The sequence below is a fragment of the Geotrypetes seraphini genome, chromosome 12 (assembly GCF_902459505.1).
Source record: "Geotrypetes seraphini chromosome 12, aGeoSer1.1, whole genome shotgun sequence".
Classification (NCBI taxonomy): domain Eukaryota; kingdom Metazoa; phylum Chordata; class Amphibia; order Gymnophiona; family Dermophiidae; genus Geotrypetes; species Geotrypetes seraphini.
The window spans coordinates 57,868,122-57,882,159 of NC_047095.1; the positions used below are offsets into that span (position 1 = coordinate 57,868,122).

Here is a 14,038-nt window from a genome sequence, read left to right on the forward strand (position 1 = left end):
AAAGATGGGGAGGCTTTTTTTGTTTTTTGCAGCAAGGAGGGACAGGAAGTGATCGCCTGTCCCGTTGTCCCTGAGCACAGCTTCGGGACGCTGTCCCTGAAAACAGGACATTTCGGCGTCCCAAAGCTGTCTGTGGGGACTACGGGACAGGAGTTCTGAAAACGGGACCGTCCCATTCAAAACGGGACGTATGTTCACCTTAATCATTGCTCTCCCTCCTTCCCCATGATCCTCAAACTTTTTAAAAGAGGCCAGTTCACAGTCCCTCAGACTATAGTTAAAAAAAACACACACACACACCCCAAACATTAACGAATTCCCATGCACACTGCACATATATTTGTTGTGCAAAAAAAATCCATGAAAGAACAATACAATATTTAAAATGAAGAACAATTTTATCCAACATAAACTTACTGTTATTTCAATGGGAAGTGTGGGCCTGCTTTTGACTGATGAGATAGTCATTGTCCGGGTCCATGTTTGTCACTGCCAGTCGTATCAAGTGATGCAAGTGTGCATCAATTGGTCGATCTGGTTGGCTCCTAGTTGCTCACTGCATAACATATAAATTAAGTCTGCTGACTCTCAAATCTCTTCTTTATAAAACTCCCGCCTTCATAGATTATTGATTCCCCACACTCCAACAAGATTACTCAGGTCTAACAACCAACATCTGTTAATAGTTCCCTCACTCAAAAGCATCAATACATGGTGGCAATTCATCTTTTCTGTTACAGCCCCCCCAATATGGAATTCTCTCTATTTACGTTCGGGAAGAATGCAATTTAGACAGATTCAAGAGCAAGTTAAAATGCTTTCTTTTTAAAGATGCATTTGACAGCTAGAAAGCTAGATTAGGAGCCTCAATTGAATCTTATTTCCTAACTTTTTTGAAAACCAGTGCTCTCCCCCCTCCTATTGTTTTTTTTACCTTACTCGTCTTATTTACTATCAATAACTTGTATTTCTTTCCCCATTTTTTCCTTCTGTATTATATGTTCTGTCAGGCTAGTTGTATTTATTTGGTTTGTTTCCCCCTGAAATTTGTAATTTTACTATTTTGTACATCGCTTAGAATTTTGAATAAGCGATTAATCAAATCTATAATAAACTTGACAGGTGCTGCCAAAGATGTTGCCATTTTGCGTGCATGGTTCCTGAGATTAAGATATGTCTCAGAGGGGAGAGATGCATAGAAATTAGTAAGGCTGCTTGATTTGAATGTGTCTTTCAAAGAGTCACAAGTCTGTAGTTCGGCCAGTTCCATTTGGTAAATCCGATGAACAATTTCAATGTCAACAGAAAATGGGTTCCGGAAAAGCTGTATGTCATGTTCATGGTGGGGGCCAGGACAGCCTTAATTTGAGAACCCCCTGCTCTAAATGTTACATTGCTTGCTGATAGCAATAATGTGCACAGCAAGCTGCTTTCAGCCAGCCCTGGGTCTTCCTTCTGCTGTCCTGCTAACAGGAAATTGCAGGCAAGTTGCGACAGAGAGGAGAACCAGGGCTGGCAGAAAGCAGCTTGCTGTGCACAGTTATAGTTTCTGGTGGGAATCCCTATGCCAGATTTATAAGTTTGAAAATATTGATTCTTTACAGTTGGGACATCATAGTAAATTTAAGGAAATTTGGGGCCCGTTAACAAAATATTGTAAGATATGAATATGAACTATTATCATTATTATTACTACTATTATTTCCCTTTGTTTCATGAATGAACATTATACATATCCAGGTGGGAGGGGGGTGGGTTACGGTGGGAAGGGGGGATAAAACAGTTTTATATTTTATTGTTGGAATAGAGTGCAATATGGTACGTTACTTGAATGTTCATGTGTTTGCACTTTATATTTGATATAAAAAATGAATAAAGAATTAAAAAACAATTTGAATCTTTTCTTGGCGGGGTACTAGAGTGCATTTGCGAATTCTGAATTCTACACGGATCAGACTCTACCTCAACAGACTGACGCGGTAGTTGGCTTTGACCAATTTTTTCTTTGAAGGTCCAATAAGACTCTGGATTGGAAGAGAAAACAACTTCTTCAGAACGTCCAGATATTGTAATGCTCCTTGTATCTGGTCTTTAAGAGTAATTTAAAAACTTTTCTTTTTAAGGATGCTTTTGATAATTAGTTAACAGTCCGCTGGTTAAAATTTTTATTTTATTGTTTAATATTATGATTTATGTTTTCCCTGCCTTTCGTTTTTTACCCTGATTGTCTTACTTTTCTTTAAGGAATTTGTATTTCTTTCTCCGTTTTCCTTGTGTTCATTGTTTGTTAAGTATGTCTTTTAGTCCGCTTGTATGTAAAAATCGTTAAAGTATTGTATTGTCTCCCAAATACTGTAATTTTTTAAAATGTTCATCGCTTAGAAATGTGATTAAGCAATTAATCAAAAATCTTATTAAACTTGAAACTTGAAACTTTGGGAGCTGACTTGAGGATTGTTGGTAAAAAAATTTTCAGACAATTTTTGAATAAATCTAGGGTAAGAAGTCTTGTCATTGTGAGAGTGCCATTACACTAGTGGTGGTGAATGAGATAATGATAGTGCTAGATCCACTTATAATAATAATTCAAGACTATAAGAAGAGTTATCTTCAGAGAAGTTGCATAGGTGAGAAACCTGGACAAAGTGCTGGGTTTTGAAAAGCCATCTGGACCCTTGGACATGTCGGGATATCCGGACGTCTGGTTTCCCTATATGTGGTAATCTGTTTGCGTGTTTTGAACTTCTGTTTTCTGTGTTTCATCAGCAAGGCACTGGTACTGGGTTCTGGCACAGTTTGTACCTCAAGCTAGCCTGTGATTCAGTTGCAAGTGTGTGCAGGAGCCCTCCCGTGGCTTCACTGGCAAGAGGTTTCCGGCTGTAAAAGCTGCTGAGAATGACCCCACTTAATGCTGCCTTAATAGTTTGTCTGAGTAAGGGGAAAGCAATCTTTCAGAGCTCTTAAGGACCAGGACTTAGGCCCCAGGGCTCAAAAACTTACCATGCAAATAAGACGTATGTATAACTAAGGTGATTGGGCTAGAGGGAAGTTACCGATATGTGATTATTGAGTTTCCTTTGTATTATTTTAAGTATTCCATTTCTTTTGCTGTTTAGTCATCTCCTGTCTGGACTACGGCAATGCTCTTTACAACAGAATTACAAAAAAAGAAGTCAGACACTTACAGATAATTCAGAACACAACCATCAAAATATAATGCAAAAAAATTTGATCACGTAACACCTTTACTGGGTAAATCCCATTGGCTCCCAATCTCGCATCGTATCACTTATAAAATAATATTGTTGATATTTAAAACTAGACAAACCGGGCAGCCAGAATTCATTAATAGACTCCTTATACCCCACTCCACCCATCGTACACTCCGTTCATCGTACCAGAACTTACGTGTAATCCCATCATTAAGGGTTTTTAATACTATGAGAAATGGCATTTTCTCCGCCACCACTCCCGCACTAGGGAACTCAGCGCCAGCTTCTATACGAGAAATTCATTCATTAGACAAATTTAAATCCAACCTAAAAACTATGGGCTCCTTTTACTAAGGTGCGTTAGGGCCTAAAACACGGAGTAGTGCGCGCTAGCCGCTACCGTCTCCTCTTGAGCAGGTGGTAGTTTTTCAGCTAGCACGTGCTAATCCGGTGCATGCGCTACCTTTGTAAAAGAAGCCCTATGCTTTTTGAAGATGCTTTTGCAGTGCAACCGTCCTTGTAAGGATGTTCCCTTTTAACCAAATAGTAGAATTTTCTCATAATTTATTGTTCCCTTTTAACCAAATAGTAGAATTTTCTCATAATTTACTCATAATGACTGGTGTTGCCATTCAACAAATTACGAATAATTGGAAAAACTGGAGTAGATTAAATTATAATTTCTGGTGGAATTCCTTATGTCATATATATAAAATGGAGAGATTTCTGGCAATACAGCGGGGATGTTTCAGGAAATTTAAAGATGTGTGGGTGCTATTAACAAAGTATTGTACTGATTAGTTGACATTGTTTCCCTTAAATTTACAAGTTCAATGGTGAGGGGGGGAGGGGGGTAATTTTACTATTACATATTGTACAAGATATTTGATTATATGATAGGAAAGGGTGGGAAGGGTGAGTGATAAGAGCATATTACCATTGATGATTATTAAGTGATATATTTATTGTTAATTTGTTTGGACATATTGTCACACTTATTGTAAGTCTGAAAATGAATAAAGAATTAAAAAAAGAAAAAAAAAAGAATTTTCTTCTGACCAGCCTTTCTGCTCAGGAAAAAAACTGCAGTGTCCACCCTCTCGCTTGTTTTTTCCATTTTTGTTCTTTCCTTTCAAAAATATTGTAGTTCTTCCCCTTCCTTTATGTGCTAGCATATTCATCTGTTTTAAAGTTTAGTTGTTTTTTTATTGTTGTTTGTTTTTTTTTTTTAAACTTTGATGTCATTTTGTTATTTGTCTTAATTGTTTTTACCCCTACTCAAATGTATTATGAATGTTAGTCGCTTTGAAACTTTGAAAAGATGGGATAACAAAATTTAAATAAACTTGAAATTTGAAACTTTAGTATATAGCACTATGTATATGAAAAGGGATATTTGTTTGTCTATATTGTATGTATGTGGTTTTACTAACCACATGGATGTACAGTGCTTATGATTTGTAGTACACAAGTATAATTAAATTAAAAGAAGGTAGAAATAAGTGAAGAATCTGATTGTAGTAGATTTCCGGATCTCGCCACATCTGTGTAGAAAGAACTGACGTTTCAGCCATCATGCTGTGGCTTTCTTCAGGGTATGCTGTGCGGTCTGCAGGGTGTCTTTATATATATATATATATATATATAGTGGGTTCACGGACCTGATTGAGAACAGGGAAGTCTGTTGGTCATGAATTTGAATTTTGGCGGGAAAGGGAAGAATCTCCTGTCAGCTGCAATTGATGGCGCCAGCTTCCTGCCCTGGTTCTGACTGAGCTGGAAATATAAAGGAGAAAGAGGAAAACTGTCAGGTCCAAAAACTGGTCTAAAATAAAATCTTTCCCCTAAAAGTGCTGTGACTGCCCCATGGCATGCCACACAGTACATTTGCAGGTCTCACTTCATGTGTTACAATGTTGTACTGCATAGTGGATCAAGTGCACTTTTTTTCTAATTTCCCAGAGCCCCGTAATCTCCTGGGTTCTTCCTGATGTCACTGTTAATAGGATTGCCAGTAGGTATTAGTTGGGAAGAGTGATGCTAGCTGCAGGCGTGCTAGCAATCAGTTGAAGGGTGCCCTTGGCAGGTGGGCTCAGCAGCTGTTGGGAACAGTTTGATCTGATCTCCTCCAGGGCGAGGGCTGCTCTCAGCGTCTGATGAAGAGCACCGGTGGCAGTTTTCTCTCCATGGGATACAGCTGTCTTCCCCATGAAACACACCACAGCCATGGCACTGGGAGCAATGTTGGCTCGGCCCAGGGATGTCTGTAAAAGGAATGGTTTGCTCATCCTTTCTGTACTGTCTGTCGTAGTGGGATGCCTTCTGGGGTTTTTCTTGAGGACTAAACGACTTTCTGAGCAGGTCAGTAGAAGAGCTTTCTGATTTGCACTCAAAACAACGGGCTCCTTTTACTAAACTGCGTTAGGGCATTAACGCGCGAAAAAGAGCGCGGTACGCTGCCGCACGCACTAGACACTAACGCCAGCATTGAGCTGGCGTCAGTTCTAGCCACGGTAGCGCACGGTAATACCCTGCATACGCTAAAACCAGTAGCGCACCTTAGTAAAAGGAGCCCAATGTCTTAGCTTCTGTTTATTTATATTTTACCAGGTCCATATTTAGACCTGGCGACAAGCCATTTTTTAAAAAAAATGCCTGGCATGACATTAAAAAATACGAGGACATGGACGGCTTTTCATGTCCGAGTATGTTTTAAACTCAATACTTTCTGGCCCCCTTTTATCAAGCTGCATTAGGGTTGGGTTTTTTTTTAATCACAGGCCGCAGCGGTAAAAGCTCCAGTGCTCATAGAATTCCTTTTATTGTGTGTAATTTAATCTTTATTGAATGTCAATTTTTTAATGATAATAACAATCGTAATGAAATTAAACAGTTCCCAACATATATCCAATTACATATAAGAATTGCAATATTTGAATTTCATTTTCCCATGATAAGAAAATAATATAAAGAAGGAGGGGGGGAGGGGTTAAGGGGAGGGAATTATTCTCTTTATCATATATTATAAATAAAATATTATAATAGATGATATTCTTACATGAAAATAACGTAATAAAGGGAGGGGGAAAAGGTTCATATTTAAATAATAATTGATAAAATCATTACAATATATATATTGTATAACTTTATAAGAAAAATAATTACAATTATATGATATATAAAACCATAAGAAAAATAAGACAAGAAATGTTATATATAAAATATATTATAAAAATATCAAGTGTATTGTTAAGATAATTGTATGAAAATTTATGACACTTGTTGTTAAATGGAAAAAAAATTCAATAAAAAAAACTTAAACAATTACATATAAGGAATAATATAACAAGGAAATTAAACAGCTGTTAATTAGTCCACAATCATTGGGGGAGGAGTATCAATAAAATCGAAGGTTGTTTTACGCCATCTACTTTTTAAAGGAAAAGGTCAGGCAACCTGAAGTGGATCCAAGTTATTAACTACGAGCATTATTCCAGGCTATTGATAGGGTTACTTTCAGTGGTCACCTCCTTTTCAAAAATAAATCTCGATAACTGTGTGGAATCCATAGAATTCCTATGAGCGTCAGAACTGTTACCGCTGTGGACGGCGCTAAAAACCGCACTACAGGTTGTGGTTTTTTTTTAAGGGGAGTTGCGTTCATTTATTTATTTTAGGCCCCCTTTTATCAAGCCACATTAAGGGTTTTTTTTAAATCACAGGTTGCATCTATCTAAGTCTAACCAAGAAAAATCTTCAAAGACTTCAGCGGATCAAGAACGCTGCGGCTAGGTTGATCTTTGCAAAAAGCAACTTCAATCATGTTTACCCGCTTCTGTCAAAACTTCACTGGCTTCCGGTGATTTCTAGGATTCACTTTAAATGTACCTGCCTAATATTCAAGATCCTACATGGCATTCTTCCTCCCCTAATTCCACTATCCTGGAATTCTTCGAGACCTGACACTACCAGATCCGCCCACAAACTCAAACTATCTTTCCCCTCATTATGCAGGGAAATTAGGTAAATCCCTTTTCTTCAAATTCACTGAGCTTAACCTAGGCTCATTCCAATTATTCCGAAAGCATCTGAAAACCTGGCTTTTCTCCAAAACGTAAAGCTATCTATTGAAAATGTAAAGCTAGCTATCCTCTTCATAACCTCTAATTTCTTATTAGGTCCTTCCCTCATTTATTGAATTACCTGTAAACCGTGCCGAGCTCTATCTTTATGGAGATGATGCGGCATACAAACTTAAGCTTTAGTTTAGTTTAGTTTAAAAGCTCCAATTCTCATAAAATTTCCATTTCCATGAGCGTCGGAGCTAACATGCCTTGATAAAAGGGGGAGGGGGTAGTTATTTATATACCACCTATTAATTGTCTATGTGGTTTACGTTCAGGTACTTAGTCATTTTTCCCTATCTGTCCTGGAGGGCTGACAATCTATTTAATGTACCTGGAGCAATGGAGGATTGAGTGAATTGTCCAGGGTCACAAGGAGCAACGTGGGGCTGGAACTCACAAGCTCAGGGTGCTGAGGCTGCAGCTACAACCACTAGGCCCCTCCTTCCTCCAGCCAAGTGCTGAATCCGCCGCAGGAACACCCCAACGTGACCGCTTTTGATATAGGCACTAGCCGTGATGTTTTAGCGGCGCTTAGCCAAGTAAGTACCTCCGGACATTAGCCGCTAGCCCCGAACAAGCCATTTCACTTCGGACTATCGGGCCCCTATGTTTTTCTTATGAATAAAGTAAATGTTGTTTAAAACCACCATTGCAATGATAAACGTTTCTTCTTCTTTTCTAGGAAATAAATTATTTCCAGTTCCCAGGGGAGCTGTTGATGAGGATCCTGAAGATGCTGATTCTGCCACTAGTCGTCTCAAGGTAACGTAGGGTACAATAGCGAGTCTGGTTGTCGGAACGTTTTTAGGATTGTGACATTTACCTTTCCAAGGGGCCCTTTTACTACAGGGCATTAGAAAGTAGACTCGAGGTGGGGGGGTGGAATTCATCAAGGCACGCTAATGGATCTAGTGCGTCCTAAAAGCTAAGATGGCCGTTATATTCCTGCGGGTGTCTTAGCATTTAAGCTTGGATTCTCCTTAGGGCGCCGATATTGGTGGCCACCTAAAAAGTGTCCACTGATCGCGTATCACTTACGGGAAAATCACGCCTCCGTGAAAGATAGGCGCCAGAAATGTAGGCCAGGGGTTTCCCAGGCCTATATTTCCGGTGCCTGTCTATGCTGTGAATCACGCCTACGTAGGTGTTTTATAGCGTCTAACACCACATCCGGCATTAGCCATGGCCTTAGTGGCGTTAAGCGCCGTAAAGCACCTATGTAGGTGTGATTCCAGTGCCTCTTATTTAGGCACCAGTGGGCACTTTATTTTTACCTTTCTTAATTAAATTAGGCGCTGATAGGTCACCTATAAGTGCCTAAGTTTCTGTGCCGTATATAGAATATCCCCCTTAGTGTGCACTAAATCTGATAGCGCACCCTTGATGAATCCCTCCTTAATACAATGTAATGTGGGATTTCTCATGTGCTAAGACCATTTTTAATGCAGCCTTAGTTAAGGCATTGGTCAATTACTTTGTCTTCAGGTCATGTGCCAATGTTCACAATAGGTGTGTTACCTGAAAAAAAAAAAAGTTAATCCAGAAGCACTGCCTCCTCCTATGTAGGAGAAGCTAGGTACTCCTGTGTTAAGTCTTTGGTGGCGTGCCCATTTCCCACCCATGCCACGCCTCCTATGAAAAATATTTCATTAGTTCAGGGGTAGGGAACTCTGGTCCTCGAGAGCCGTATTCCAGTCGGGTTTTCAGGATTCCCCCAATGAATATGCATGAGATCTATTTGCATGCACTGCTTTCAATGCATATTCATTGGGGAAATCCTGAAAACTCGACTGGAATATGACTCTCGAGGACTGGAGTAGAGAGTTGCGCGGGGACAGAAATCCCACCCATCCCCACCCGTCCCCGCCAGGATCCTCTCCGTCCCCACCCATCCCCGCAAGGAATTACCTCCATCCCCGCCCATCCCCATAAATAGCAGCAATTACTTCTGACAGGATCATCAATTCCATAGTTTCTTTTGTGTTTGCGCTGCTATTTTCCTTGTGGAATCTCTTTGGTGGAACCCTTTTTTGTTTTCTGTTCAGATAATTAACTTATAAACCCCCTCTTTTACTAAGGCTGACGTGTCCATTATATTATATGGACGAACCCTGCTTCCAAAGCCTTCCATCCCCATGGGAGTCCCGTTGGCTAGAAGGGGGCCCCATGGGAGTCCCGTGGGTTAGGGGGGATTCCCGCGATCCCTGTTCCCATGCAGACCTCTAGACTGGAGTTCCCTACCCCTGCATTAGTGTATGCTAACAGGCAGATTACCACAGTATGCTTTAACGCAGGGGTAGGTAATTCCGGTCCTGGAGAGCCGGAGCCAGGTCAGGTTTTCAGGATATCCACAATAAACATGCATGAGATAGATTTGCATCTCAAGGAGGCAGTGCATGCAAATCCATCTCATACATATTCATGGTGGAGATCCTGAAAACCTGACCGGGCTCCGGCTCTCGAGGACCGGAATTGCCTCCCCCTGCTTTAATGCATTTTGTGGCAAGTCTTTTCCCATGCATAGGGTTGCCAGATTTTCCAATCGGAAAATCTGGACCCCTGGACCCGCCCCAGGCCCGCCAAGTTCCACCCATCCCCGCCCTGTAATGCCCTAATCCCGCCCCCAGTCCCGCCCTAACCTCCCTTCCATAGCCTGTCCCCGCTGCCTGCTCTTGTCAGGCAGGGATGAAATCTGCGCATGCGCGGATTTCCTCCATGTCTGACGCGATTTGAGGAGGCTTTAAGCCATCTGGACCCCTGGACATGTCCATGGAAATCCAGACATCTGGTGATCCTACCCATGCACTAAGCATGTTACTACTACAACTATTTATTATTTCTATAGCTCTACCAAACACACACAGCGCTGTACATTAAACACGCAAGAGACAGTCCCTGCTCTAAAGAGCTTACAATCTAATTAAGACAGACATACAGGACAAATGGTGAATGTACTATATATTATAGGGCCCCAGAGACAACAGCGCTAAAGAGAAAGACATGGAGAGCAATACAGGGGTTTTTTTTACTAAAAGAAGTTAAACCCTAACACATACATAACATATATACGGTTAGGGTTACCATATGGCTCCAGAAAAAGGAGGACGGATTGAGCCGCCTGGGTTTTACTTCCACTGAAAGCAATGAAAGTAAAACTGGATGTCTCAATCCGTCTTTCTTTTTCTGGAGCCATATGGTAACCCTAACCGTATATATGTTATGTATGTGTTAGGGTTTAACTTCCTTTAGTAAAAAGACCCCTGTGTTGCTCTCCATGTCTTTCTCTTTAGCGCTGTTGTCTCTAGGGCACAGCTGAAAAGAGGCCTGACTTTCCTGCTTAACAAATTAATAATTTTGTACCACATGGGGGAGTAAAGTGCTTTCCTAGAGGTTTGCTCTCTCGTCACACATTGAAGAGACTCACTTCCTAATTTAAATTATAGCTCTAACTGTTTCACTGCTCCTCCCCCCAATGTAAATATAAAATTATCCTTAAGCCAATTTTCCCCTCAAAATGGATAGCTTTTACTTTAAAAAGAAAAAAAAGGACTCGTGGATGATTTTAATAAAAGTTTATTATGAAACTCTGTGGTTTCTCTCATCCTTGCTGGTGGTCTGTTTCTCTGTATGAAATTATACTCCCAGAAAACCCCAAAGTATATGATTTGTCACTTTTTTTCCTGGTAGCTTAAACTACCACCCACCAATGGGGAATGAGAAATTGGCCTAGGCCTAGGGTTTAAGGATGAAATAGGCCCAGAGCAGAAGTAACAGATCAAATGACCAGTAGGCTGAAGTTACTCTGGCTTATCCTGTATTTCTTCCTGGTGCTGTTTAAAGTAGTGCATAAGAATCTTTATTTATTTTGAGACATGTTATACTGCTCTTCAAGCACTTTATCAGTTTAGTTTACTGTATGTAATTAGAGATAAAATGATTCCCATAAAACATAATTCATAAAACAGTTTACATGTGGTGCTAGTTACCCACAGAATAACGTACTGTATAAGATCATTCTCCTGATATTTAAAATGCATACAACTGGCTTTTCACTCTTTCTGGCACAACACCTGACCCCTTATCAGCCTTCCTGCTCTCTCTGCTCTGCACAACAGCATCTGTAAATGGTCCCTAATCTGAGGAATGCAATTTTTCCCTTTCTTTTCAACAATGCCTTCCTTCAGACATGATGCTAGATCTTAGCTTTATGAGGAGCTGCTGAAAAGTTCTCATTCCCAACCAAAAAGAGAATGATGTGGAGCCATGAAACTTACATGTTATTCCACACTTTTCTTGACACTTCATTTCAATGAGGCAAATGCATTTAGCAAATGGGCACAAGTGTTGGGAAACCAAGCCATTGTGACATCACCAATGAGGTTGGCTCTTAGGCATCAGTGGAATGAGGCATTATGACATCACAATTCGAGGGGCCACTGAAAAGTTCTCAGCCCAACCATGAAGAGAATGATGTGGAGCCCAGGAAACTTATAAGTTATTCCACACTTTTCTTGACACTTTTCATTTCACTTTTCGCTTCAATGATGTGTAATGAAATGAAAAGTGTCAAGAAAAATATGGAATAACTTGTAAGTTTCATGGCTCCACATCATTCTCTTCTTGGTTGGCCTGAGAACTTTTCAGTGGCCTCTTGTATTTATGCATTTATATTCACTTCATTAGTTTTCCCCTCTCCCTCCCATGAGGGTCTACGGAAATACCTCAGATGCATCTTTCACCCTTCCCTTTCACTTGCTTCTTCTTAATCTTCGTTATCATCATCATACTGGTCAATTACAGAGAAAGCTTTCACAAAATTGAAATCATTTTCTGTTATTGCTCTAACAATTTTTCAAGTGATGGCAAATTCTACTTGAATATCTTTAAGAACTGATACAGGAATGTCAAATGTGTGGAAATTCTTCAGTCTTGGGCCAGTTTCTAAAGACTTATCAATCCAGTAGACAGTCACCCTAATGTAAAATTTTCCTTGAGATGACCAGCAGTCTGTTGTGGTAGAGACATTCACTAAGTCTGTTCACTAAGAATTGCTACCAACTTCAGCTTCATCTCTACTTCAAAGTTACCCAACTCATCACTGTTCTGTTTGGCTGGAGACCAGCAACCAGTTCAGCATACACAAGCAACTGCACTGCTCTTATAGGCCAAACTGCAACATCTAAGATGAAATGATCCATTATTTGCATGATGAGGTTTGCAATAGCAAAATCTTGCTCCAGGTTTTGCTGTGGGATTTGGTTTACTGACGAATCATCATTTACTTTTTGCTTCTGCTTGGACTTTTTACTTTTAACTGAAAGCATCAGATGTAACTAGGTAAAAGTAGTGAAAATTGGTGAAACTATTACTTAAGTAAAAGTAACAAATGTTGTCCTGTATTTCTTTACAAATAAAAGTAAAGTTTTACTTAAGTACAGTAATTAAGTGACATTTACTTGCTATACAACACTGCAAAATAACTCCCTGTAGATAATGTAAAAACCACTTTGGTTGCAACCACAGAAAGGTGGTATGTCAAACCCCAAATCTCCCAGGCTTGCAGACAGTACTGCTGTTAACCACAGAGAGATCGTCGCACAAGCTTGCTCCAGTTCTGGGACTTGGTACATCCCCTCCAAATGAAGACGTCAAAACAGTGCCTAGAAGAAGAGTTTGGTCATATCTTCTTCTGTAAGACTTTTGTAGTAGGCAGGTTTGTTTGTCTATCTCTTGCCAAGTGAAGAGAGTCAAATCTACATATGGGAAGATACACCAGCAGCCATGCTTGCTAACCTATAAAGCATCTATGAATTTTGTATTTGCAGGTGTTTTATGGTAAGTTTTTTTTGGGGAGGGTACTTGTTTGATAAAAGTGCCTAAAGAATAGATTTCCTCATGGCTGGAATGGCACATTCTAACTGCCATTCTTCTGCATGCCTGAATTCTAATCCTTATGAACATAAGAGTTGTCATACTTAGGGTTACCAGATTTTTACTTTAGTAAAATTCAGACCCCCTAGACTTGCCTCCAGGCCCGCTCAGTTCCATCCATCCCCGCCCCTTTACGCCCCAGTCCCACCCTCAATCCCGACCTAGTCCCGCCCCATCCCCCCCTTCCCCGATGCGATTTCAAGGAAGCTTTTCATAAGTGTTTGAGGCTTGTGCAGTTAAGGTAGAGCTTACAGGAATGGGGCGGGGACAGGAAAATAATTCGCGGGGATGGGACGGGAAAATGAGTTCCCGCGGGGATGGGATGGGAAAATGAGTTCCCGCGGGGACGGGGAAAAATTTGTCCCTGTGTCATTCTCTGTTCCAGAACTTAACCATACCTTGAGTGAAAAACTATTTTCTCAGATTTGTTTTAAATGTGCTACTCTATAATTTAACGGAGTGTCCCCTAGTCTTACTGCTCTCTGGTGCTTAATATGTAAATTGTACATTCTAGTTGTCATCAAATTGTACATTCTTAAAATCAAAGAACATGTTTCAAGGAAGAGATGAGAATGAGTGGCCTCATTTGCTTTCACTCTAATGAATGAGCTGCTCTGAATACAAGAGAAAAAAAAATTAAACTGACATAGAAACAAGGAGCAGATTAGTCCTAAATCCGAGTGTCCTTGAGGTAAAATCGGATTAGCTCATACAGAGAGCAAACCACGTGGTATCTCAGCTTAAATTCTGACAAAAGGCACCATTTCT

At 40.2% G+C, this 14,038-nt stretch overlaps 1 protein-coding gene across 1 annotated transcript in view; it reads left to right on the forward strand.

Annotated features, from left to right (window-relative positions):
• Positions 1 to 5,438: 5,438 nt before the first annotated feature.
• SLC1A7 (solute carrier family 1 member 7) overlaps positions 5,439 to 14,038 on the forward strand; it is an 85,681-nt gene continuing 77,081 nt past the window's right edge. Inside the window, exons 1-2 of the mRNA XM_033915242.1 lie at positions 5,439 to 5,573; positions 8,022 to 8,101. Of these exons, the coding sequence (XP_033771133.1) occupies positions 5,439 to 5,573; positions 8,022 to 8,101 (215 nt within the window). The remainder of the gene's footprint in view (positions 5,574 to 8,021; positions 8,102 to 14,038) is intronic.